Source organism: Ursus maritimus, unplaced genomic scaffold, assembly GCF_017311325.1.
Source record: "Ursus maritimus isolate PB19 unplaced genomic scaffold, ASM1731132v1 scaffold_10, whole genome shotgun sequence".
Classification (NCBI taxonomy): domain Eukaryota; kingdom Metazoa; phylum Chordata; class Mammalia; order Carnivora; family Ursidae; genus Ursus; species Ursus maritimus.
In genome coordinates, this window is record NW_024423344.1 from 22,297,086 (window position 1) to 22,324,091 (window position 27,006).

The 27,006-nt window shown below is 40.1% G+C and overlaps 2 protein-coding genes across 12 annotated transcripts in view; one reads left to right on the plus strand and one right to left on the minus strand.

Annotated features, from left to right (window-relative positions):
* Positions 1-27,006, plus strand: part of RCBTB1 (RCC1 and BTB domain containing protein 1) — a 75,506-nt gene that overhangs the window by 36,056 nt on the left and 12,444 nt on the right. For 5 of the 9 annotated variants that reach the window (XM_040622721.1, XM_040622724.1, XM_040622720.1 and 2 more), the window contains 4 exons: positions 2,569-2,695; positions 4,531-4,682; positions 5,255-5,385; positions 11,437-13,780. In XM_040622721.1, coding sequence (XP_040478655.1) covers positions 2,569-2,695; positions 4,531-4,682; positions 5,255-5,385; positions 11,437-11,577 — 551 coding nt within the window. In that variant the 3' untranslated portion in view covers positions 11,578-13,780. Of the gene's footprint in view, positions 1-2,568; positions 2,696-4,530; positions 4,683-5,254; positions 5,386-7,829; positions 8,151-10,397; positions 10,509-11,436; positions 13,781-13,816; positions 13,946-21,309; positions 21,497-27,006 lie in introns of those variants that run through there. The other 4 variants (XR_005832615.1, XR_005832614.1, XR_005832616.1 and 1 more) reach the window with 4 other exon arrangements.
* The window catches only part of LOC103677615 (SET domain bifurcated histone lysine methyltransferase 2), a 93,497-nt gene continuing 88,137 nt past the window's right edge, over positions 21,647-27,006 (minus strand). For all 3 annotated transcript variants that reach the window (XM_040622718.1, XM_008706882.2, XM_008706881.2), the window contains 5 exons: positions 26,840-26,895; positions 26,121-26,187; positions 25,371-25,502; positions 24,355-24,426; positions 21,647-22,473 (listed from right to left, as the gene is read on the minus strand). In XM_040622718.1, the coding sequence (XP_040478652.1) occupies positions 22,292-22,473; positions 24,355-24,426; positions 25,371-25,502; positions 26,121-26,187; positions 26,840-26,895 (509 nt within the window). In that variant the 3' untranslated portion in view covers positions 21,647-22,291. The remainder of the gene's footprint in view (positions 22,474-24,354; positions 24,427-25,370; positions 25,503-26,120; positions 26,188-26,839; positions 26,896-27,006) is intronic.

A 27,006-nucleotide genomic window follows, 5' to 3' on the forward strand; every position in this document is an offset into this window, starting at 1 on the left:
GGAATAAGTGGGTCATGCTGGCCTTGTCCTTGAAAATTAATGTAGTTCTTATCTGCTATGGGGTTTGGGTTGTTTTAGCAATTGATATTGAAGGCCAGTCTTGTCATACATGTCATGCTCAGGCGTGTCAGACAGCTCGCTGTGGCTGTGCCATCATCGGGTGACCAGTCTCTGGTCATAGGGGCACGAGTGTGTTTAGGGAGAGTTAAGTTGCTGCTATATTTAAAGTGAAATAAGTCAATGGGGCGCCTGGGTGGTTCTGTCAGTTAAGCCTCTGCCTTCAGTTCAGATTGTCATCCTGGGGTCCTGGGATGGAGCCCCAAGTCGGGCTCCCTGCTCAGTGGGGAGTCTGTTTCTACCTCTCTCTCTGCCCCTCCCCCCCTCGTGCTTTCTCTCTCTCCCCCCCCAAATAAATCTCAAAAAAATTTTTTTAAAAAGTGAAATAAGTCAATCTTTTCCAGGTTCTTTAACTATATGATACAATATATACGTATATTTTTTTTTTAAGAGAGAGAGTGTGTGGAGGGTTGGGGGGGGCAGAGGGAGAGAGAGAGAATCTCAAGCAGGCTCCACACCCATCACAGAGCCTGACTCGGGGCTCAATCTCATGACCCCGAGATCGTGACCTGAGCCGAAATCGAGAGTTGGACACTTAACTGAGCCACCCTGATGCGCCTACAATATATTTTTTTTCCAGTGAATGTTGTGATTTGAAAAAAATTAGTTTACAAGAATGGGACTGTTTGGCCATAATCACGCTTTTGTGTAGCGTGCACAGCCAAACACTATCTTCAGAACCCCGTGTGCTACTTACTGGACCTGTTTCTAAAAGGCTTCTCCCGGTACTTGCCTCTCAAAATCCTAATCCTGAAGAGACGTCTTTTTCAGAGTAGAAGTTGTAACATTTTTTAATGTTAAGTTTGGAAAAGATAAGATCGTTCAGTATATCTCCTAGACAACTTCTTTCCCATCTACCCACTAAAAGTCAGAGTTTTTTACCTCTCAGTTTACCCTCTCAGCTGAGTATTAGAAAGGTGGTGAAGAAACACTTCTGAAGAATACTTCTCTGAAAGGAGGTATTGTACTTGTTGCCAGAAACCAAGGCGGGGGGCGGGGGGCGATTTCAAGCCTTAGGACTGATGCAGAAGTGGAGGCATTGATACGAAGCTATTTTGTGAATGGGCGGGGGGGGGGGGGTCTCGATCCCTGGTCTCTGTGCCCATCTTAGTCACTTCCTTTCTTTTATTTGCCGGGGATCCAGGTTATAGGGTCAGGGAAAGCCTGATTTTTGAGTGATTGTCCTCTTTCCTCCATAGCCAAGAGAGCTCTGCATCGTGGGAGCTCGGGGGAGGGCTTGGGCACATGCCGTTTCCTCGGGAGATTCTGATAGTAAAGCTCGTGGGTTAGCTCTTTATTAAGTCTCCGTGTAGGTTTTAGCAGATGTGCCTCCTCCAAGAGCAGCAGGCCGCTGAGACACAGCGTCCCTCAGCCTACGGGCCGTCGAAACCTGTCGCCTGTGTTCACAGCGCCTGCGTTCATTGCCAGTGACTCTGGAGTTTTGTTTTGTTTTGTTTTCCTGTCAGCTGTTTCATTGTTTCCCTTTGTCCGCGCATATACAGCACAGGAAAGTGTTACCTGGTTTGTACAAGTGCCTTTACTTTTCTCCGTGAGGACACGGTTCTACTTACAAATGATCCTACCAGCAGTTCTTATTGGGCAATGTGATCAGGTTTTTGTAAAACTGTTCCCTTTGAGAGTGTACATTGTTACTAAGTCAGTTTGCTCTGTTTTTGGATAGCAGGTAAGGATTATTGTTTGTACGTTAGTTTGTAGGATTAAGAGGGATGTTGAGATTCCACATACCTAGGAAGTAGGGTTTCTTTGTATAAGAACATGACAGCATAGCGTTAACCTGGTAACTGGTTACTGGTAAATTTGTTTCTTGACACTCCTTCAGTTGAATTTACCAACCCCTCGAAACTACCCCAGAGCAGAGGTGTTCTTGGTGTTTCAGTCAGGGAAAATTGATAAATTCTTAGTCCTCAAAGAGAACCACTAAAATTTTAAGTAAGTAGTTATATAGTAATGGACTGCCTATAACTTCTTCTTTTAAAAAATTTACATTTTAAAGATTTATTTATTTGAGAGAGAGCACGCATGTGAGAGAGCACAAGCAGGGGGAGGGGCAAAGGGAGAGGGAGAAGCAGACTCCCCACTGAGCAGGGAGCTCGATGTGAGTCTTGATCCCAGGACCCTGGGATCATGACATGAGTTGAAGGCAGAGGCTTAACTGACTGAGCCACCCAGGAGCCCCCAAAATACACATTTTAAAATGCCTAACTTGGTATGTAAGACTGGTAATTGGCTTTTCCAACTACTTATTTTTGGTAGTTTATAGACTCAAGATACCTTGATACAGTGAAATTGATTTGTCAAATAAAGCATGAACTCTTGAAAAAAAATCTGATGGAATTATCTATCATGCTAATGGTTCTCTTTTTAAAGTCTTTCATATCTCTAACATGTTTCCTGAACTTTTTGTATTAATGATATGTTTGTTGCCTTCAGAGCATGAAGACTTTTTAACAGTTGCTGAATCACTGAAGAAAGAATTTGATAGTCCAGAAACTGCTGATCTGAAGTTTCGAATTGATGGGAAATATATCCATGTCCATAAAGCTGTTTTGAAAATCAGGTATTTTTGCATCAGCTTAGAGGCATCAATAACCTTACTTTGTTTTTCACAATCTCCAATTTTTGGTTGGTCTACAAAATGGGGACTGATAAGGAATAGTTTTGGCAGTAGAGAGAAATGGTGCAACGTAATATTTTTGTGAATGGGATCCGTGCATTATTGAAGAGTTTTGCATGTGTGTATGTATGCACACTCATGTGCCTTTTTGGAAAAGCATAATGTGGTAGTGTAAATATTTGTATTGTGTTGAGTTTTTTTTTTCCTTTTTTTTAAGAGAAAGAGCACACATGTGCTCTGAGCTGGGGGTGGGAGGAGGAGGGGCAGAGACAGGGAGAGAGAATCCCAAACTAGCTCCATGCTGGGTGATACGGGACTCGATCCCACGACCCCGAGCCAAAATCAAGAGTCAGACTGAGCCACCCAGGTGCCCTGTCTATATTGTGTTTTAAATGACAATCTTGTGAATATTTATTTCCATTGACAAATTTATTTACATGCTTTAAAAAATACTGAAGTTTGTTAGTGAAAAGTGTGTACGCCCTCTTTTACACTTAAAGATTCCTTTTTCCCCAAGTAGAAAGCTCTCATGGTCAGGAATGGTGAACCTCTGGCCCTGAGGGACATCTAATTCCCAACTAAAGGAATGTTTTTTAGATTGAGTAGATGGCAGGATTGTATTTGTTAATAACGGTTTGGACTCTTGCTCCCTGAGGCTGTCCTTATGGAGAGAGAGGCACATGAAGTGAGTTAAACTGGCCGTTTACAAGTCCCTTTTGAAATTTAATTGAAAACCTTTTTACAGAATAACACGTTTTAAGGGAACCAAAAGCCATATGTCAGTCATTACTGAGATTAAATATTTGAACCAAAGTATTAAAAGGTGAACTGGAAATGTTCCTTTCTGTGAACTGTGGTCAGCCAGTCTACTCCTTTCATTTAATTATCCCATTTAATTTGTCAGTCCTTGCCTAGACAACTATTTCTTTTTACTTCTCAGATGAAGTCATGTCTTATGTAGGTGGAACCATTTTTAGTTGTGAGTGGATTTTGAAAATATTCTGTTTATTTACACCGTATCTCATTTTAAAAGGATTTGAAAAGATGGTTTTTTAAAACTGAAGTATATTCCATACTTAAGAAAACCCAGTATTTAGAAATCAGTTCCTCCTATAGGTGGCTTTTTACATGCAAATACAACATAAAAAGACCCACTTAGATTTTTTTTTTTTGCCATCTGTGACTCTCCTAGTGAATGTGTTTGTAAGTAAGTTGGTAACAGGCTTGGGAAGATTAGAAGGGGAGCAGGTCAAAGCAAAGGAACAAAATAGGACTGATGGCTGTTTTGAAGATGTGTCAGAAAAGAAGGAAAATTATCATGTAATGGGATAATAATCAGCCTAAATGTAATCCAGTTAGCATTTAAAGCCATTTTAAGAATATGCTGATTACATGAAAATTAAAAACCACATGAATTATTTGAATGATGCTGATACATAGTCAAAGATTTGAACTCTCATTTCTGAATGTCTTTTAATTTCATGGTTTAAAATGCATTTCTCTACAACACTGTTTAAGAAAAACAAGTGAGCAGAATACTTGATCTGAGCGAGGACTGTCAAATGGAGACAGTGGATTCTTAATTCTTAATATTTAATGAGAAATATTCATCAGAAAATGAAAGTGAACATATGCAGAAGGAGAATGTGAAAGCCCACACTAGCCGGAGAGCCGTGATCCCAGTGCGCGCGGGCCCAAGGATGGGAGTAGCTGGGGAGACCTGTGATGTTTCCCTGACGCCCGCACCTTCATTAGGTCACTTTCCGTGTTCTGTTTAGGTGTGAGCACTTTCGGTCCATGTTCCAGTCTTACTGGAACGAGGATATGAAGGAGGTGATAGAAATAGACCAGTTTTCTTACCCAGTGTACCGTGCCTTTCTCCAGTACCTCTACACCGACGCCGTGGACCTGCCACCCGAAGACGCTATAGGTACGCAGCCGTGGCCCGGCCACCCGCGTGTCCCACACCCCGCGTGTCCCACACCCCGTGAGTCCCACACCCCGCGTGTGCCAGACCCCGCGTGTCCCAGACCCTGCATCGCGTTCTTACGGCTCCGCAGCGTAAACGCGTCAAGTTGATTGGTTTTTAGACAGTAGTTGAAGTAAATGTCTTGAAAAATAGTGTTGTGTTAATAATTATGGACACAAGTTTATTTATGACTGTGTACTTCTGTTCGTCTGTTAATACTGAATGCATATTAAATGCATTGCTAATGCATTGACTCTATCACCTTGGAAACACAATGAGGGGGAGTTCTATTTGCTCCCCTTCCTTCGTACTGTAGACCTATAGAGTGAGTGTAGGCGAGGTCTATTTTGGGATGGGGGAGGTAGGGAGTGAAAAAGGCGGGTTATTTAATAAAATTTAGAGTATTATGCACTAAGAAACTTCTGTTGATTTTCTCTACATAACTTCTTTTCACTAAAATGAAATATGTGTGTTTATAAATTATGGGAAATTATTGTAAACTTGATTAAACCTTCCACACTTTTTGCTTTCAGGTCTTTTGGACTTGGCCACGTCTTACTGTGAAAACCGACTGAGAAAGCTTTGTCAGCACATTATCAAGCGCGGAATTACTGTGGAGAATGCCTTTTCGCTGTTCTCTGCTGCAGTCAGATATGACGCAGAGGTAACGTGAAATAACAGAGACCACCCCGTCCAACTCCCCGTGGCCTGCCCCCCACTTTTCTTGCGTGAGACAAGGAGCAGGAGTAATTTCACTTCTATCTAGGGAATCAGTGAACGGACTGATCCCTGAAAGCTGGCCTTGCTTGTTTATTCTGTGTTTGTAGTTTGACAAATGGTTGTTCTTCTACTTTGATTTTTAACCAAGAAACTGAGATCCAAGCAGCTGTACTGTGGGCGAGCTGGAATAGAAAGTGTCCTGCCCAGTTGGACTGATGCCATATTGTAGTTTCAGGTGTTTCTCAAGGTCAGCATCTGTATTTTTTTCAAGACCCCCTTTGCCGTCTCCCTAACTCTGCCCTGTCGTAAGCCAAGGATGCTGTATGATTCATATCTGTGTACGCTCTGAAATTCTTTGTCTAATTATAACTCATTCATGTGTGAAGAACTTGCACTGGACTGAATTCTTCATCTAGGATTCGTGGCTATCTGGAGAACCTATGAATGAATGGGCTTTGGAGAGCCTGAAATTTTGTGTTTAGTGTATTTTCTTAAAGTTAGGAACCAAAGTGTCATCAGATTGTAAGCGGCTTGTCAGCAGAAACCGTTTCTCACTCATCTCTGTACCCTGAAGTGCCTGCCACGGGGTAGGGACTGGGAAATGGAGGTCTGTTGAGCTGACTGAATGCGGTACCACCGGACGGTGCGTTACGATGATGAGCGAACTTAAGGCTGGGCTGGTTGGTTTTATAAATTTATAGAGAATTAAAGGTAGAGAGTAATCGCTTTGGAGCTCAAGATGTCCAGCTAAAGCGTGCACCTTTAGTGACACAATTAGCCCATTTTTAGAGGTATTTTGTCATCATTTGACGAGGCAGAGTCCCTGGTATCCGGGGAGTTACCAAACCCCCGCAGAGATCTCTAACCATGGCCTTGCTGGTGGCCTGGAAGGCAGACGTCATCTTTATCGCACTTAGGGATCAAAATGGGCCATTATGTCTTAAATTTTCAAAATGCATCCTGTTTTTATTTGAGATTATGATTATAAATATTTGATAAGGTCAAATAGCTGACTTTCTCTGTGGCCTGGCAACAGCTGGAGTGATGATCAAAGTAAATTATTTCTAATAGGAAATGGAAGTATAGATTTTTTTCTACCTTTTCTGTGACACATGAACTTCTTTATTAGAAGTGCTGTTTCTTTAGGTTGCATTCTACCCAGTGATGTAATTTTACGTTGGTCGATGCCTGTTCTGTCCACTCGGTAATTGACTTTAACATCTTCTGTCTCTCCCTACTCCTCTTCACTGCTAATGAGTTCCCTGTTTCTGGGATTAGGATGTCGCTGACTAAAACCAGTCAGCACCGTCCAGGCAGAGGCAAACATCTCAGCTCCAGGTGCTGGAGATTGGTTTCTCACTAAGCGAAAACCTACCCCAAAAAGTCACAGAAAAAAACGTGCCACTTCTACCCATGCCAGCTGGTCATTTTTTTTTATTATTACTAGTTTCACTTTTCTTGTACTAAGTATAGACACGTGAAATACTGTCCCTTCCTTGAGACTGAAAATATATGTGATTCCCTAGAGTCTGTCACAGTATGGGCGTTTGGCTTGGCACTCAAGAGTGTGCTGAATTATGTGAATGAACAAATATATGTAAACTACCTCACCACAAAGGTGTGCTTTCTAAAAAACGGAAAAAAAAATGCAACCCCACAAATATTATAGATTCAATGTAGAAAAATTAGAAAGTAGAAGACAGAAAGAACCACCTCTTTCTTTCCAGGCTTTTTTTTTTTTTTTTTTTTTTTAAGATTCTTATAGGAGTTCTGTAATTGACTAATGTACTTTTACATTGTATTTCCTTAATGTTATAGAATGTAGGAAGTAAATAAAGTGTTTAGAACATAAAAATAAAACCTACTCACTTTATCTATTAGTTGATGGGAAGCTACTGTTAAGCCAGATTGGAAATTAACTGCCAAAAAATTGACTTGACTTTCAGAAGCTCCACTTAGGGAGACCAGATGATTTTTCCTTCATTCTGTGGTTCATATGGTAGGAAGATGGAGACTACATGCTTCTCACGTTTTTTTCTCTTTTCTGTAAGTTCTTGCAGTTCATCTATACCCTCTTTGACAAGATCATTTTGAAGCAAATAGACACACATAAAAGCAACAAAAATGTATTGACTCAATAGTTAGATTTTTTTTTTTTTTTTAAAGCAAGCTGCTTGTTGTGGAGCCCTCATGCTCTGAGTGCATCGTCAAGCTTCTGCCAGTGTGAACTGAGGAACCGCTTGGCGGAGGGGCTCTTCAGTGTTCGTTTAGTACGAACCCAGATGCGCATTGCCATCAAGGGAGGACGTGGGAATGAAACACTGGATCGAGATAGTTCCGTAGCTCATCACACGAATTTTGAAATGTTTCTATTTGTACTGTTTTCAGGAAATTTTTGTTCTCTATGTATATCTGAACATTAGGAGAAATAGTTGGGAACCAGAGTAGACCACTTTCCAGAAAATCCTACTTGCTGAACAACTTATTCGCTAAGATTTTGCTATTGGTGGGAAGCCATAAATATGAGGTGAGGAATCTAATTCCAAAATTGCTTTGGGTTATTGCTATTGAAAAGTTTTGTGCTAAAGCCTGATGGTCAACATTTTTTTTTTCTTTCTGAAGTTGAAAGTTTTCCATGATCAGTAGACTATAAAATATTTTTTGGTTAGTGAGACAAAACACCTTTCTTTCTTTTTTTTTTTTTTAAGATTTTTTTTTTATTATTTATTTATTAGAGATAGAGACAGCCAGCGAGAGAGGGAACACAAGCAGGGGGAGTGGGAGAGGAAGAAGCAGGCTCATAGCGGAGGAGCCTGACGTGGGGCTCGATCCCAGAACACCGGGATCACGCCCTGAGCCGAAGGCAGACGCTTAACCGCTGTGCCACCCAGGCGCCCCACAAAGCACCTTTCTTTATTTTGTTCTGTGTGTAGTAAGACATTTAAGTACATTCTAAGAAACCAAAGACCACTTTGATCTGGAATATTTTGTACCCGATACTTAACTATAAATTCTAAACTTATGGTTTTGGGGTTTTGTTACTTTAACAAGAAGTTTGGACAGAAGTAGTTGTGGTTTGCAGTGCTGGAGTGTGTCTCAAGGGGGCTTGTGACACATAGGTATCCTGTCTCACCCTGGCCAAGTGGCCTTCGATAGAATTCTTAGCATTCAGCATTCAGTTATTTTAGCTTTGGGGGTTTTAGGACTGGTTAAGAAGTTCATTTAGGCTGCAGGAGCATTTTTAAAAATGTGGGTATTAAGACCATCAGTTGTCTGTGTTTTACTTTGTTACTAAAGAAAATCTGTTCAAAGGAAAAGCAAGTTATTTTCAGAATATATAAGTTATTGGAATAATTTTTAAAATTTGGAATGAATTTGTAAATTATTCAGAACAGCATTTTGAGCTTTCTTGCTAATTACAGCAAATCTGATATTTTATCTGATTTGCCTCAGAACTACTCTATAATAATTTCACTACAAAATGTCATAAATAAAGGATTTAGTCTCTAAACTACCAAGAATATCGTTTTAGAGACCCTGATTTTGCACCCTCTCCCACTTCTGTATTTTTGGGCCTTAAGATGATGCTTTCAACCTGTTATGAACTTTTTTCCATCCACTGGTCTGGTGATCTTTCTTGTTCTTGGAAACGTTTTATATAAAGCCTAGCTCTCCTGTTATAGTTAACTTATTAGTTGGGTAAGAGTTGCATTTTCTTTTCTGGGTGTTGAAGATATGATTGTTTTCAGAATAAGGTGAACAGATCATGTAGGTTCTTCAAATATTTAGGAATTATCAGAGAAATATTTATCTCATTTACATATCACAGGCGACGTGGCTCAGGGCGTTGGCTGCGAGGTGAATTGCTCGGCTGTTCCGCTCTGGTTCATGCAGGTGAACTTGCAGTTTCTCTCTTTCCAAGTGCGTTCAGTGCTTCCTTTTGCATAGATCTGCCTTAAGCAAGATTTGGTTATTAAGCAACAATTACTTATTTAAAAACCCAGATTTAGATTATTTTCAGGATTCTCTAGTTCAACTTTTAATGTTTGAAACTGCAGAACATTTTTTGAGTACTGAGATATCTCACCAATTCAGACTAGTTGGAGGGGAAGGGAAGGCAGTTTGATCGAGCTGTTTTCATAAATGTGTGAAGCGATTTGTAATTAGAGGCACCCTTTGTATACCTACATAAAAAGTTCTTAAAGTTCATACCCAAGATAATCTCTGTGTAATCAGTAAACTGGATAAACTCATTTTTTCACGTGTACTCTAAAGAGCTTGAATTCCAGATTTGTAGACTGTGGAAGCAATAAGGTTTTACAAGGGCAGACTTTAGTGCAGTCTTCTTTGAATTTGAAACTATGTAATTAAAGTTAGTATTTGCAGACCCTCATCTGCTACATGGCATGGTTTGAAGAACTTCCTGTGCTTATGACTGGTTATTTCTTCCTAAATTATATGTAGAAAAACTGGTTTTCTATTTTTGATAAGTAAGATTAAAATGACTTTTATCTCCTTGTGGAATATAATTCAGTTCCTAAAGCTGTTTCTTAATCAATGGGTTGTAATGCCAGGAGTAGGCTTTTTCTTTAACAGTAATGTGAGAGGAAATGTTTTATGTAGTTTAACATTTTAGTTTATTATAGGACACAGAACGTTCAGCTATACTTAAGCCCACTGGAACTCTCTTATTAAAAAACGTTGATGGCAAAGATTGTGCTAATATTTTTTAAAAGCATCGTGAAATATCTAGAAAACAAAACCTCGGCAGCAGCTGACTGATACACAGTAGAAGTGATATGCCTGGAAGGGAACTGCATTCGGCTCAGGACAGAGGGACCCTTAGAAGAAGGCGGTATTTGTTTGCAGGGGTCTGCACTGAGAGAGCAGAAGGGGATGTGTCTCTGTGTTTGTGTGGGCCCTTCCCCACCCTGCCTAAAATTTCTTATTTCACAGTGGCTGGAAACATGAAACCGAGACGCTGCAGTTAAAATGTTGTTGAGTTCCTGGTGTGATAGAACCCTGAGTATTGACCTTCAGTGTAGCTGGCGAAGTTAAAAAATCAAGGTATTTGTGATAAGCGCTTCCAGTGTGATTTGCTGTTATATATTTGACTTTGTATACATTCTGGTACCTGATTGATTTAATAAATACATGTTCCAGTGTTTAAGGGCACAAACATAGTAGCAGCTTTGCTGGGGATGAAAGGCTGTATTAGCATTGGCGGAAATAGATTTTTAAGGTGTTCTGGTTTACCACTTGTATATATATATTCCTTCCTTCTGAGCGTCAGTAGCTGGTGACTTCATTTGACTGAAAATTCCGGTCTCTATTCTTCTCTGGATTGACTGTCTGAGAAATTAGTTCGGTGGGAGTTGTAGTGTGCTATTCCTTGTGGCTCGGAGAATGAACGCGTTTTATCTAGGAGCGCAGAAAAGGGGGTGTAAGGTTCTTGGAATTTTTTTCTTTTTTAACGTGTCTCTTGAGAACATGTCTATCACTTTTCTGTTTCTTAAAATCTTCTTAAGCTAAATCTTCATTCTTTTCTCGAACTTCTTGGCTGTGGTAAAACATATGATGGACCGAAGTTGCTTTCAGCTTTGTTTTCAATTACTATTGAAGAATAATCGACAGTATTGTCTTAGTTTCAGGTGTGTGCTTTCAGCTTCTGAAGCCAGGGTCTGCGTGTGACTAGACGGTGTGGCAGCCTTGCAGAAGCTGCCCGCCCCCCAGGCTGTGTGAATGGCTGTGCGTTTCGGAGAGTTAGACTTGAGGTAGTGGAATCGTTGCTTTCACTATGTTTTGACTGAATAGTGTGTGTGTTTCTGATACCTACCTATGGTCACTTGTTTACTTAGTTTGAGGTTTCTGGCCTCAAATATCTTTTCTAGGGGAGGGTGAAAGATTTGGGATGAAGGGTCTGGAAAGAAGTGATTCGATCAAAGTTAATAAAAAAAGGCCTCTTCTTGTTTTTATTTTTGTTGTGTGTGTCCAGGATTTAGAAGAATTCTGCTTTAAGTTTTGCATCAATCATTTGACAGAAGTTACACAGACTGCAGCGTTTTGGCAAATGGATGGCCCTCTGCTAAAGGAGTTCATTGCTAAAGCCAGTAAATGTGGAGCCTTTAAGAACTGAAGCCCCAGGCTGCTGGGTTTTGTGAGCGCTCTGGGCACGGGCGATGGTGCCTCCTTTGTGCTCTGCGGGTGATGTAATTTCACAGGTAAAAACCCATCAGGGTTGTTTTGTTTTTTTGTTTTTTTCTCACATCTGAGACACAGTTCTGTGTAGGAATATATGAAGGATGTACAGCTTTTCCTGAACCCATTTTGAACAACTCTTGTTTCCAGATATGTATATTTTAAATGTGACCTTAATTTGGCTGGAACATTGTAAAGGGGTGAAATTTTAGCTCGTTGTTTCTTTGTTTTTTTGTTTTTGATTAGAGGAACTTCTGGACTTGGAAAGGGGAAGTCTGTGGTAATTTTCCTGGTTCACATATTGACAACCCTTTGACACCAGGAATTGGGACAGTTTGTGAATTGTGGGATAGTCGTCGAGGCCCCACCATGGCTTAAAGATGCTGACTTTGGGGCTCGTGGAAATGCTGCGTTAGTCGCTAGTTCAGTAGCCATACTGTGAAGGCGTAGTTAAGGTGGTTTGAGGCTTTGGGTTTGCGCTACTGAGGACCTTTTTTAACTTCATGGTGTATCAGAAGAGTAATCCGTTTAATAGGAGTTAAACCTATTGAGATGATGGTTATGTAAAGGTAAACTTCTAGGTCAGCCAAGATTTCTCTTCAGACTTAAGCACATAAAGAGTAAAAAGTTGATCATGAGAGAAACTTTGGACAAAGGTCAATATTTTAGAAATTAGAATCTCCACTACTATCCAGCAGTGTTTTATTTAATTAAGACAAAGTCTGAGAACTGAAGTTTAAATCACTCCCCCACTGTTGCCCCCATACACGCTCATCCTCAGAGGCGAGTAGCGACGTGCTCGGTGTGCTCTTGCCTTCCTCAGTGCCGGCTCTGTGGCCGCCATGTCTGCTCCATGTGACCCAGAGAAGCGGCTCTTAAACCCACCTTTCGGGCGGGACTTCTCGGAATTGTTTTAGCTCTTTTATGTAGGCCAAGCACACAGATTTGCCTATTTGTAACCTCAGCAGCTTTCATTTTAGGTTTCTTCGTCTTTTAATTGTGTTAGGTATAATATTTAGCACAATTTAACTTCGAAAAAGAATCAAAATGATGGTTTTCCTGAAAAGATCCTTTTAAATAGAATTTTTAAATAGGATCCTATTTAAAAGGATCTTTTCAGCTTGGTTTTTTGTTTTTTGTATTTTTTGTTTGTCTTTGGTCTGCTTATTGGGAGGAAGAGTACACCTCTGAGTCTTATCACGTGTCTGTTGAGCTTGCTGTCAGAACAAACCTGTGTTCTGCCCTCTGGCCCATGCACTCATTTCCATTTGTGGGCGCTCCCTAGTGAACTCTTTCCTGCTTGGAAGTTCCCTCATCTGAACTTGGAGCTTACTAAATACATTTTCAGAGCCAAGTTAACAAGAAGGTGAAGATTTGCTGCAGCTGCTCTTTTTCGCAGTGTTTCTCGATGTGTGTGGGGGTTGGGTGGGAGTGAGGGCTCAAAGGTAGGAGTTCTTTGATAAGTGAGATAATTACAAACCTAGCAGTACCAGCTTCCTTTTCTTGACCATGTCACAGGTGATTAAAGCCGAATCAATTATTACATTAGAATTAGTTCTGCAACTTCATAGAATTTTTCTTACTAGGTTGATAAATGCTCATTAATTTGATTGTTAGCTATGATGGGTAGTGTTTGTAACAATCAGTGTTCCATAGACTTATGATCTGGACAAACAAGAACTTCAGTATGTTTACTATTGCTCTTACTTGAAAAAAATTTTTAAAAAAAGCACAAATTAAAATAGATCCATTTCCATAAATTGTTCACTCATTCAACAAATATTTACTGAGGTTCCTTATATAGGTGAAGAACCACTTCTCATAGTAGATTACTAATTTGTATGAGTATGTAGTGAAGAAAATGGGAATAAGTCCTTTGAAAAGTACCCGAGTATCTTTTTTTTTTAATACACTCTTATTTTTCTACTTGGTTTTATTGTTAATCATAGCAGGAAATGAAAACTGTTCTTTGAATTGTTTTCTTCATCTGATGTAATAATGAAAGCCAAAGTATTCATATTTCTTAAGATAGCCCCAAATATACTCTTGAACTTCTTACTGGAACAATGTTTGATACTCTAGTGTATAGGCTGTATTTATGTAATGTTTAGAATGACATATTAATAAATAATCTGTTAAGACATACGTGCAGGGTTGTTTTTCCTCTCAAAAATCAGTAATATGCAGCCTTAAAAAGGAAGGAAGTTCTGACCCGTGCTGCAGCCTGGATGAACCTTGAGGACATTATGCGGAGTTCAGTACGCCAGCCACAGAAGGATGAAGACTGAATGAGCCAGCTACGCGAGGTAACTGAAGTGGTCAAGTTCATGGAGACAGAAAGCAGAATGCTAGTTGCCAGAGGTCGGAGGTAGGAGAGAGGACTGGAAGAGTTAATGTTTAATGGATACAGGTTTCAGTTTTGCAAGATAGAAAGAGTTCTGGAGATCGGTGGTGGTGATGACTGCACAACAGTGTGAATGTACTTCATGCCACGGAACTGTGCACTTAAACATGGTCAGCATGGTAAATTTCATGGTATGTGTATTTTGCCACAAATCAGTACTATGATTCTTAGTAGTATCAGGCTAAAAACAGGTACCACAATGAACATGGCATCTGTTTCTCAATTGTGTCCCCTCCCCTGGGAGAAATCCTATGGTTTTATTCCTACTGAAAGATAATACAATTGAACTGTCATAGCAGAAAAATGTTTCTGGATCCTTGTACTTATAAATGAAGGGAAGGACCTAGTTGTTAGTCTCAAGGAACATGTAAATTATTAGAGAGGAAAGAGAAGTTTAGGAATTAACACAAAAACATATTTATAAACAACTTTTCATAACAGGCAGTGAGAGAAAACTTAATAGGTTAATATGAAAAGCAGGTGCTCCAAAGGTAGTGTTTGTGGAGGGTAAGGAAAGATAAAGCGTCCTTCTCGCTCATTCCAGAATAGCGGGTAAGTGGCACAGGCAAAAGCTTAGAGGTGGGGGCTGATGAGCCTTCCAGAACTTATAAACTAGTTTGGTTAGAATGGAGAACATAAACCAGGGCCCATTAGAAGGAAGTGTGGGCAAAGAGAGGTAGGGGTGTGTGTGTGTGTGTGTGTGTAAACATTTATTTCCCATGGTGCCAGACATTGTGCCCTGTGCTTCACATATTTTTTCAGTGCGCACAAGGTAGGCAGGTAGATAAAATAACGTGGTGGAAGTTTTTCAGTAGGAAGTGACATAGCAAGTACAAACCTGCATCTGTTTCAATAGTTTGCCTAATATTTGCCTACTTTATTTATAATAATTTTTATTATGTTAGTCACCATACAGTACATCCCTAGTTTTTGATGTAAAGTTCGATGATTCATTGTTTGTGTATAACACCCAGTGCTCCATGCAATACGTGCCCTCCTTACTACCCATCACCGGTCTATCCCATTCCCCCACCCCCCTCCCCTCTGAAGCCCTCAGTTTGTTTCCCAGAGTCCACAGTCTCTCATGCTTCATTCCCCCTTCTGTTTACCCCCCCTTCATTCTTCCCTTTCTTCTCCTACCGATCATCCTAGTTCTTATGTTCCATAGATGAGTGAAACCATATGATAATTGTCTTTCTCTGCTTGACTTATTTCACTTAGCATTATCTCCTCCAGTGCCGTCCATGTTGTAGCAAATGTTGAGAAATCGTTCTTTCTGATAGCTGAGTAATATTCCATTGTATATATGGACCACAGCTTCTTAATCCAGTCATCTGTTGAAGGGCATCTCGGCTCCTTCCACGATTTAGCTATTGTGGACATTGCTGCTATGAACATTGGGGTGCATATGGCCCTTCTCTTCACTATGTCTGTATCTTTGGGGTAAATACCCAGTAGTGCAATGGCTGGATCATAGGGTAGCTCCATTTTTAACTTTTTAAGGGACCTCCACACTGTTTTCCAGAGTGGCTGTACCAACTTGCATTCCCACCAACAATGTAGGAGGGATCCCCTTTCTCCACATCCTCTCCAACATTTGTTGTTTCCTGCCTTGTCCATTTTTGCCATTCTAACTGGCATAAGGTAGTATCTTAATGTGGTTTTGATTTGAATTTCCCTGATGGCTGATGATTTTGAACATTTTTTCATGTGTCTGTTAGCCATTTGTATGTCATCATTGGAAAAGTGTCTTCATATCTTCTGCCCATTTTTTGACTTATTTGTGTCCCGTGTATTAATATTTGCCTGCTTTATGACCGTCAAACACATGTTGCTCCATGGTGCCAAGTTACCTACCCCGGTAGGAATGACAGACTAAATTTGTCAAGTGAGGGACACAGGTTTTCTTTTAAGTGACATGAAAGCTTAGATCAGCTTTGCTCTAAGATGTACTATCAGGGGAGGAGGTTGAAGTTACAATAATCAGCTAGACCAGGAGAACATGGAGTGCATCTGGAATGGACTCTTGGCTTCTGGAGTTTTGGGGGTTTTTTTACTTCTAAAATTCTTTATTGTGGTAAAACATACATACATTTACCATTTTAACCATTTTTAAGTGTACAGGTCAGTGTTTTTTTTTTTTTAATTGAAGTATAGTTGACATAAATCAGGTTTTCAACAGGCAGTCTGACGATTTAGTGCATTATGAAATGCTCACGATGATAAGTGTAGTTACCATCTATTATCACACAGTTATTACAGTACTATTGACTGTATTCCCTGTGCTGTACTCTTCATCCCCATAACTTACAACTGGAAGTTTATACCTCTTACTCCTCATCACCTGTGTTGCCTGTCTCCCACCCTCGTCCCCTTGGCAACCACTAATTTGTGCTCCGTGAGTCTGTTTCTCTTTTCTGTTGTTGTTGTTCGTTCATTTTTGTTTTTTAGACTCCAAATATAAGTGAAATCATAAGGTATTTGTCTTTTTCTGACTTATTCCACTAGCATAATACCTTCTAGGTCCATCCATGTTATGCAAATGACAAGATTTCATTCCATTTTATGGCTAATATTCCAGTGTGTGTGTGTGTGTGTGTGTGTGTGTACACGTACGTACATACCCGCTCACACGTGCATGAATGTATTATGTCTTCTTTACCCATTCACCTACCGGTGGATACCTTGGTTATCTTCATAGCTCAGCTGTTGTAAATAATGCTGCAATAAGCATAGGGGTGAATACATCTTTTGAAATTAGTGTTTTAGTTTTCCTTGGGTAAATACCCAGTAGTGGAATTACTGGATCCTTTGGTACTTTTTAGTTGTTGGAGGGACCCCATACTATTTTCCACAGTGACTGTGCCCGTTGACATTCCCACCGACAGTACATGAGGGTTCCTTTTCCCCCCACCTCCTCGCCAGCACTTGCTGTTTCTTGTCTTTTGGATACTAGCCATCTGACAGGTGTGAGGTGATACCTCATTGTGGTTTTGATTTGCGTTTCCCTGATGCTGAGTGATGTTGAGCGTCTTTTCATGGGTCTGTTAGCCATCTGGATGTCTTCTTTGGAAAAGTGTCTATGCAGGTCCTCTGCCCATTTTTTCATCAGATTATTTGTCTTTTTGGTGTTAATTTGGATATTAACCCCTTATCAGAGATGTCATTTGCAAATATCTTCTTCCATTCAGTAGGCTGACGTTTCATTTTGCTGATGATTTCCTTTGCAGTGTAAAAGCTTCTTAGTTTAATATAGTCCCATTAGTTTATTTTTGCTTTTGTTTCCCTTGCCTGAGGAGACACAGCCAGAAAAATCATGTCCCAGAGATTACTGCCTATGTTCTCTTCTAGTTTTATGGTTCCTGATTTCACATTTAGGTCTTTAATCCATTTTGAGTTTATTTTTATGTGTGTTGTGAGAAAGTGGTCCAGTTTCATTCTTGGTATGTGGGGGTTTCCCAGCACCATTTATTGAAAAGACTGTCTTTCCCCCATTGTATATTTTTGCCTCCTTTGTTGTAGATTGACTGTGTAAGCATGGGTTTATTTCTGGGCTGTCGATTCCATTCCATCGATCTAGTGCCGTGTCATCTGCAAATGGTGACAGTTTTACTTCCTCCTCACCAATGTAGACTTTTTAAAATTTTTTAAAAATCTGATTGCTATGGTGAGGACTTCTAGTACTGTGTTGAATAATGGTTGTCAGAGTGGACATCCTTGTCTTGTTCCCGATCTTAGGGAAAAAGCGTTCAGTGTTTCACCAGAGTAGGATGTTAGCAGTGGGTTTGTCATAGAGGACCTTTATAATGTTGAGGTATGTTACCTCTGTACCCACTTTGTTAAGAATGTTGATCATGAATGGATATTGAATTTTGTCAGATGCTGTTTCTGCATCTGTTGAAATGATCATGTGACTTTTATCCTTCATTTTGTTAATGTGTATAATGCTGATTAATTTGCATAAATTGAACCATCCTTGTGCCCCTGGAATAAATCCCACTGATTGTGGTAAATGATCCTTTTAATGTATTTTTTAATTTGGTTTGCTAATATTTTATTTGCATCTACATTTATCTACTGGCTTGTACTTTTCTTGTGGCATTCTTGTCTAATTTTGGTGTTAGGGTAATGCTAGCCTCATAAAATGAGTTTGGAAACGTTCCTTCCTCTATTTTTTTTTTAATAGTTTAAAGATAGTTGTTATCTCTTTTTTAAATGTTTGGTAGAATCTACCTGTGAATCAGCTTGGTCCTGAACTTTTGTTTTTTGGTAATTTGTTGATTTACAGATTCAGTTTCATTACTATTAATTGGCCTGTTCGGATTTTCTATTTCTTCCTCATTCAGTCTGGGAAGATTTTATATTTCTAGGAATTTATTCATTTCTTCTAGTTTGTGTAAGTTGGCATATAATTTTTTGTAGTAATCTCATTTTTTTTGTATTTACCATTTGTAACTTGTCCTCTGTCATTTATGATTTTGAGTCTTTTTTTCTTGATGAGTCTAGCTAAAGGTTTATCAGTTTTGTTTGCTTTTTCAAAGAACGAGCTCTTAGTCTCGTCAATCTTTTCTGATGTGGGCGCTTTTTTTTGTCTCTATTTTATTTATTTTTGCTCTGATCTTTATTTTCCTTTTTTTTTAATTTTTCTTAAAGATTTTATTTATTTGAAAGAGAGAGAGAGGACAAGCGGGGAGGTGGGGCAGAGAGGGAGAAGCAGGCTCCTGCTCAGCGGGGAGCAGGGAGCCCAATATGGGGCTCGATCCGAGGACCCTGGGATCATGACCCAAGCCGAAGGCAGACACTTAACCGACTGAGCCACCCAGGCGCCCCTGTTCTTTCTTTATTATTTTCTTTTTTTTTTTGCTAAGTTTGGACTTTGTTCTTCTTTTTCTGGCTTCATTAGATGTAGAAGTAAATTGAGATTTTTCTTGTTTCTTGAGGTAGGCCTGTATCGCTATAAACGTCTTTCTTAGAACTTCTTTTTCTGTGTCCCAAAGATTCTGAATTGTCGTGTTTCCATTTTCATTTGTCTCCAGGTATTTTTTTCTCTTTGATTTTTTGTTCACACATTGGTTGTTTAGTAAAATGTTATTTAGCCATGTTTGTGTTTCTTCCACTTTTCTTGTAATTGATTTCTAGTTTCATATGGTTGGATAAGACAGTTGATATAATTTCAGTCTTCTTAAATTTATGAAGACTTGTTTTGTGGCCTATTACGTGATCTTGAATGTATATTCTGTGGTTTGACCTGGAATGCACTATATATCTCTGTTAAGTCCATCTGGTTTCATGTATCACTCAAAGCCATGGATTCCTTACTGATTTTCTGTCTCAGTGATCCATTGATATAAGTGAGGTGTTAAAGCCCCCTACTGTTATTGTATTACTATCAACTTCTCCCTTTATGTCTGTTAATATTTGCCTTATATGTTTAAGTACTCTTATGTTAGTTACATAAATACTTGTTATATCCTCTTAAAGAAGTCATCCCTTTATCCTTATGTAATGACCTTTTTTGGTCTCTTGTTACAGTCTTTGTTTTAAAGTCTGTTTTATCTGACGTGAGTATACCTACCCTAGCTTTTTTTTTTTTTTTTCCAGTTTCATTTGCAACGTGTTATTTTTCTGTCCCTTTACCCTCTGTGTCTTTAGGTCTGAAGTGAGTCTTCTGTAGGCAGCATATAGATGGGTCCTGTTTTTTTATCCATTCAGTCATTCTCTTTTGATTGGAGTGTTTAGTGCATTTACATTTAAAGTAATTATTGACAGGTATGCACTCACTGCCATTTTGTTGTTTTCTAGTTTTTGTAGTTCTGTTTTCTTCTTCTCTTGCTCTTTTCCCTTGTGGTTTGATGGCTTTCTTTAGTGTCATGCTTGGATTCATGTCTCTTTACTTTTTGTGTATTTATCATAGGTTTTTGGTTTGTGTGTGGTTACTGTGGGGTTCATATGTAACATCCTGTGTGTATAGCAGTCTATATTGAGTTGATCGTCAGTGAAGTTCGAACACATTGTAAAAGCACATTGTTTTTATTTCCTCCTCCACGTTTTATATATGTCATATTTTACATGTTTTTATTTTGTGTATCCCTTGGCTAATTTTTGTATGTGTAATTTAACCTCCTTACTAGTTTGTAAGTGAACACACTACTGGGTGTGGCAGTGCCGGTGCCTGTGGGCAGGTGCGTTGCATGGGCTGGTTCTTCAGGGGAGGGCAGGGACAGGGCACATGGTGCTGCAGGGTAGATGGAGAGTGTCAGAACTGGCTCAAAAGCCTCTGGTTCTCTAGGGTGGGGGGCAAGAAAAATTGCATCAGCCAGCACTTTTGTTCCCAGAGAACAAAAGAAGTCTGCAGATCTCTGCCCCTCTGGCATACATCCTCAAGTTAGTCAGTGAATCTTTCCCTGTATGCCAGGTGCCTTTCAGACTCCTGCGTCTGTGCTGTGTCTTGGGCTGTTGTTGAGCATGCTGGCTATTCAAGGGCCAAGACTCCGTTTCCAGTAGCTCCCTCGCTCTCCCTGAGTTCAGCCCCACTGGTTTATGAAGCTCCCAGAAGGAGGCCTTGCTGATTTTCAAAACCAGATGTTTTAGGAACCAGCCTTCACAATGTGGATCCCCAGGGCCAGGGGTGCCCAGCGTAGGGCCTGACACCCTCACTCCTTTGTGCCCGCGATGTCCCTAACATTTGTGGGGTGTCACACCTGGGGTTTACTTCCCGATTGTGTCTGTACCCCTCCTCATGTGGCTGCCGCTCCAGGTCTAGCTGTGCAAGGCCTGTTCTGCCAGTCCTCAGGGGCTTTGCAGAGTGAGTTGTAGTATGTGTAGTTGTTGCCTTACCACAGGGGAGGAGGGCGAGTTTGGGACATTTTCTACCCCACCATCGTCCTGGACTCCATCCTGTAGTTTCTTAAATGCCCAGGTGATTCTGATATGCAGCTGAATTTGAAAACCACTAGATTGAGATTTTGTCCCTCGGGTAATGATAATTTCAGCTAGGGTTGCCATTAAAACAGGAATGGGCATGTTCTTTTTCACCGATCCCATATTCCTTCAGTGGGTAGTTTCTGAGTACTATTACGTGCCAGACACCGTGCTGGGGACTTGGATGAAACTTGCTTTGAAATGTAGCATTATTGCGAATCTCCGGGTACTGTGGTAAAAAATCAGAAATGTGAATGTGAGGTTTTCAGGGATCACACGTGATGGTGCATAAAAATCCAGATTGTGTACTGTTGAGACAAATCTGTTTTTAACATTTTATTTTAGAAAACGAGCGGGGAGAGGGACAAGCAGAGCCTGACGTGGGGCTCCATCTCACAACCCTGAGATCGTGACCTGAGCTGAAACCAGGAGTCAGCCGCTTAACCAGCTGAGCCACCCTAGCGCCCCTGGTTTTTCGTTCTTGCATATTTCCACTGATGTTCTTATTCAACAAGTTGTTTTAAAATTTAAATGTTTATTTTGAAGCAGATGTATGCCCATGTAGTGACAGCGGCTGAAAAGAAATTTAAAAACCAGATTTTGTGATAACCGGTAAATTTGGTACAAGTGGAGTAGAAATATTCAAATTTATTATATCTGTAATGATGAGCTGGAACGAGTCTCAGTAAGAACACTTTATGCATTTATTCAACATTTATTGAGCATGCTGGGTGCTGGGAACGTGCTGGGAGCAAAACACAGGAAGAGTGAGGTCTTGCCCTCAGCTTATACCCTACCGGTGTGACGGAAGATGCAGTGCATTACACTGGGAAGTGAGGGGAAGGAAAAGTACTCCGATGGAATGGGTGGTAGACCTGGTATAATGAGATCTGCAGGAGGAACAGACAGAGAAAGGTAAAAGAGGAGTTACGGCTTCACAGCAAGATGTGCAGAGGCCCTGGGGAGCACTGACTTCCAGGAGCACCTTGTGTGTTATTAGAATCAACGTAGATCCCTGGAGTGAGGGAAGGGTGGGAGGCAATGCACCAGGACGAAGCTGCCAGCGGATTTTCAGTGCAGAGCGTGGGAGAGATGGGAGGTATGATCCAGTTTACTCAAGTAGAATCTGAGAAACATTTTATTGGAGAGCAGAAGTGAGATGAGAATAAGAGGGAGGCAGGATCAAATGAAAGGTGGATCGGCAAGAACAGGTAAGAGTTGATGAGGACTGAAGTTTGAGGTCCAGAGAGACATGAGAGGCCTAGTTCTAAAGATGTTGGCTTCCACAGGTCAGGTCTTCAGTGTGCAGCCTGCTTGCACCTGAGCCTCATTCCTGGTTTAGGAAATGGTAATCCTTAGAAGACACAGAAGACACTGAAGTAGAACTTGACCTCACGTCTCTATCTTCTTGAAGAGAGTACATGGTTTGGTTTAGGTCCTGAAGTACCTCAATCTCTTCCTTCAGTTGCTGCTGCCTTTCTTCATATTGATGGATTTTTTTCTGTATTGCTATGATAAAAAGAAATGAAATTTCAGGTTAGTAGTTTTATAAACAATGTACTATTTCTTTTTTTTAATGATTTTATTCATTTATTTGACAGAGATAGAGACAGCCAGCAAGAGAGGGAACACAAGCAGGGGGAGCGGGAGAGGAAGAAGTAGGCTCCCAGCGGAGGAGCCTGACGTGGGGCTCGATCCCAGAACGCCGGGACACGCCCTGAGCCGAAGGCAGACGCTTAACGACTGCGCCACCCAGGCACCCCAACAATATACTATTTCTAGCCTCTTTCACTTGGAAGTGCATAATACACACTTCTGTGAGCCAGAAGAATCTAGGGCCTTGTGAGCAGGAAATGATTCTTTTATGTCTTTGCTTCCTCTTCTAATTCAGGATAGAATTCTAGTTTTTATCACATAAAGCTGGTCAGTACATCTTTAGTCCCTTTTGTGTATCTTTGAGAAGTCAGAAGTAGGGACTGTATAGCCTTCATGCTACACTGTACCCCTTTGTTGAGAGATAATAAGTGGGGAGAGCTTGTGCTTAGAATATCAAGGATAAGGGCAAATCTTTCATAAAAATGCATCCAATTTTTAATGTTACATAAAAGCTTTTGGTTTTATTTAGAAATAGGAAGGCCTTTAATGTGGAAACTTAGGAAGATTAATAAGGCTTTATAAATAACAGTATTGCTCAGTGACAATGTCATTTTTTGAAACTTAAAAGTTGAAGAATTTAAAAACACACACATACAATCTTTCTCTAGAATACCTGTAGTTAACTTTCTGGAACATTAGAACTGAGCAACATTAAATTAAGTAAGAGAGTCTGTCTCAGTAGGGATGTCAAGTTAGGCCTTTTAAGTTGGTTCTAATGCAATTCCAAATAGTGTCTCCTCTTGGTGCCCCCACATCCCCCAAGTACTACACTGTAATGTATATCCTCCCAACTAACCCGTGCACGTAGTGGAAATGTGACTTTTATATGAAAGTAACACAGATCAAAGTCCCCTAATAAGGCTTTTTAGAAGATTTTAAAGGATTCTGTTAAAAAGTATGTGGATGCTCGCACTAGCAGTGAGCAGTCCGAGAATGAATGTAATACAAAATCTGAATGGAGAGGACACTGCGGTTGTGCAGCTTAGGGGGAGCTGTTCACGCCCAGTTCTGTGTCCCACTCGGGCCGGGATGTGCAGTGCACAGCCTGTCCAGAAGTCAGATCAGACTCACCTGTAAGTGGAAATTTAGCCGGTTTCGAAAGCATCTTAATGGTGGGAGGACCTACTCACTAAAGGGTTGAGGTATTATTAACATACAGTGAGTGTCAGATTAGTTTCAGGTGTACAATATAATGATTCAACAAAATCTTTCTATAAAATAGCAACCATCTAAGTCTCTGCCCCCACCAGGCTTGCTTCTTTTTCAAAAATGTCTTTTTTTTTCCTTGCTCTTTAGAATCAATGAACTGCAACCCTCCTTCCCCCGGTTAGATTGAGGATTAATATTCGGAGAATTAAAATTTGTACACATCAAATCAAGTGAGAGGGAGTCAAGCAGCAGTGTGGTCATGGCCTTGCCACAGCCCAGCTCCTGCTGAGTCCCGAACCTCCCATTTTGCAACCAGAGTAGAAACAAAAAATCGAGTTTTTTCTGATTACTAAGGTCTTGTGTATATGTAGAAAATGTGGACAATCTGTCCAGCCACCTACAGATAACGACTGTTCCCATACAGGTGCATTGTGGGGTGGGGGGGGCTCGTATTGCTTTATGGTGGACTTTTTCATTTAGTAAGATGATGTACATTCTTTTAGAATGATTATCACCTGAATAGTATTATATTACTTCAGTATATATAAATATTTGTAAACTATGCTGCTCGGTTATAACTCATACCTGCTTGAAAATTTACAAATGTGTCTTCAAACAATTTACAGTCAAAAAGTGAAGTCCCGATTTCTTCATAGTCTGTAGGGAGAAAAACATTTTCAGTTTTAACTTAAATAATTGATATAGGCAGAAACCCCTTACACACTAACCCCAAATAAGGAGAAGTACACAGAACAGTCCAGCACTGTGCAACTTCCGTATCAGTCTGCAGGAGCAGCAGTGTCCCCGGGGGACTGGGCGGGGGGAATGCAGATGTCTGGCACCTCTACCAATCAGAAGCTCCAGGGCTGAGGCCTGCTGATGTGTTTTAACAAGCCCTCCAGGGATTCTGAGGGGCATGTTCAAGTTTGAGAAGTACTTAAAGTAAAGAGGAAATGAATGGAAGAATGTAATGAATGAATTTTTTGGAAGTTTGCTTTTAATTTCACTTTTTGATTTTGTCCTATAGAAAATAATCTCTTTCAAATAATCACCTACTTGATATTGGTGCCTACAATATAAACTGTCAAGCTTTTCCTTGTAGACTGCTTTATCATCAAGTTTTTAAGCTCCCGGTGTAGGGTCGAAGAAGGCTAAGTGGCTCCATATACAAATGGAACTCTAAGAGCTCTTTATGCAGGGTCACATTAACTAAGGGAAACATCAAACAAAACATTTTTTCTTCTATAAACTTTGAGTTGACATTATCAAAAAAGACATAAGGAACAGAATTTGAGTCAAATCAAAACTGTAACATGATGCCATTCTCCGATGTTAGCAACAAGCGGTGAGGGGGCAGATGTGTGACTGCCTGTGGTTCTGAGCGGACACTCAGCTACCCGCGTCTGCAACACCCATCACAGCTTGCAGGGCACCAGGCTGCTTTTCACTGAATTAATGAGTTTGTGAATATCCCACATCCTGTTGATGCATAAAAGACTAGAGATCTGGAAAAGACATTGCATAGAAAGAAAATGTGTACTTTTGCTTTGTTTTACAAGTAGGTTTGCGTGAAGTCCCTACATGTAGAAATGTTTCGGTACCTGAATCAGAAGCGGTGTCACCCATGAGTCTTTCCTGAATCAAATGAAGTTTGTCTAAAATTTCTTCAAATAAATCATTAAGAAGCCCCGCTTCCTTACATTTCCTAAGAAAATCAATCTTCACAGTTGCATCTAAGAACAAGAAACACAAATCTTAGGGCAGCTCTCATGTCCCTTTACGGTCATTTCTTCAGACCTTGCGTAGAGGTGGGTGAGCGCAGTCAGCAGGATAATAAATACAGCACCTCTGTCTTTTAATTGTAATTTCATCATACCTCGTGTTTTCCTCACTGAAACAATGTTACAAAAAGTGAAAATAAAAACTTTTCTGCTTAGACTATCTGAATCAAGAGAATTTTCTAAAATTTAGCTTCAAATCTCTGAGATAATAGCTCCCATCATTTTTTCTGTCACAGTTACTGTGTGTTACTATGGAATGTCTGTTTCCCTGACAGCTACAGTGACGGCTTCCGGGGTCACAGTACAAGAGGTAGTAGCATGGGACTGGATTCTGAGCTCAGGTAACCCTGGCTTCTAGACCAGGAAGTGTATCCTTTCTTTCTTAATACCAAAGAACAATAGACCATCCCCACCTTTGAGCTGGGACTATGATACAGTGGATAGTTATTGTAAGAATAAAAACCTTTTATCATTAAGTCTAGAAGAATAAAGTGGGAGACCAACTTTGAAATAAATGGGTTATTTTTATAAGTACTGTAGGTCATATTTGATACAAAATTTATAGCAAACCTGTGTGTCTGCCATCCTCTTCCTTCATTTGTGTTACGAATCTATCTAATGTCAACATTTCAGGTGGCTAGAGGGAGAGAAAAATCAAGATTACATTGATTCACCATCGACATTTAATGTGTAAAATGAAAACCAGTCCTTAGTTGCATACAATTCAATGATATGCCTGTGGTGAAAATCATGCCCCATATTCATCAGTAGTTCACATGTAAACATCAAATTATTTTTGTATAACAAAACATCCAGAGGTATTGCAAGCTCCTCTTGTATAAACAGCAAGAGGTGAAGGTTGCTGGCTCATATTAATTTAGCTCATATGAGTGAATGTATGGAAAATGGTTTCAAATCCCCAAAATGCTTCATACACTTTGCACATAATAGTAATACAGAAAATGACGAAAGTCACAAATGAGGTCAAGTGTGGGTCATGCAGCTAAGAAATACTTGGTTAGGTAAGGATGCTTTACTGCACCTCTGCCCATTTTAAGACCATAAGCACACTGTGGGCTCAGATACTTTCACTGATGTGGTACAGGACATGTGTTATAGGAGCCATGGGACTATCACCTCCTGAAAGTCATGTGCTGGGATACCCAACACATCCAGCTTTTATAGTCATCTCATCATGGTTCTGTTACCATTTCACCGGATATTTGGTTAAAATTAGGAAGAAACTGTGTGAAGAAACTGAAAGCTATAATAAAATGAAGTCAGATTACCTGTAAATGAATGTCTGTTGAGAGACGTTTCTTCCTTCCTCTTTTTCTTTTCACTCCTGAAAAATAAGTTGAAAATACAAATCATGTAGAAACCAGAATCCATAAAGGAAAAGACTGATGCTTGCCTACATAAAATAGAAAACTCTTACATACTAAAAGTTATTAAA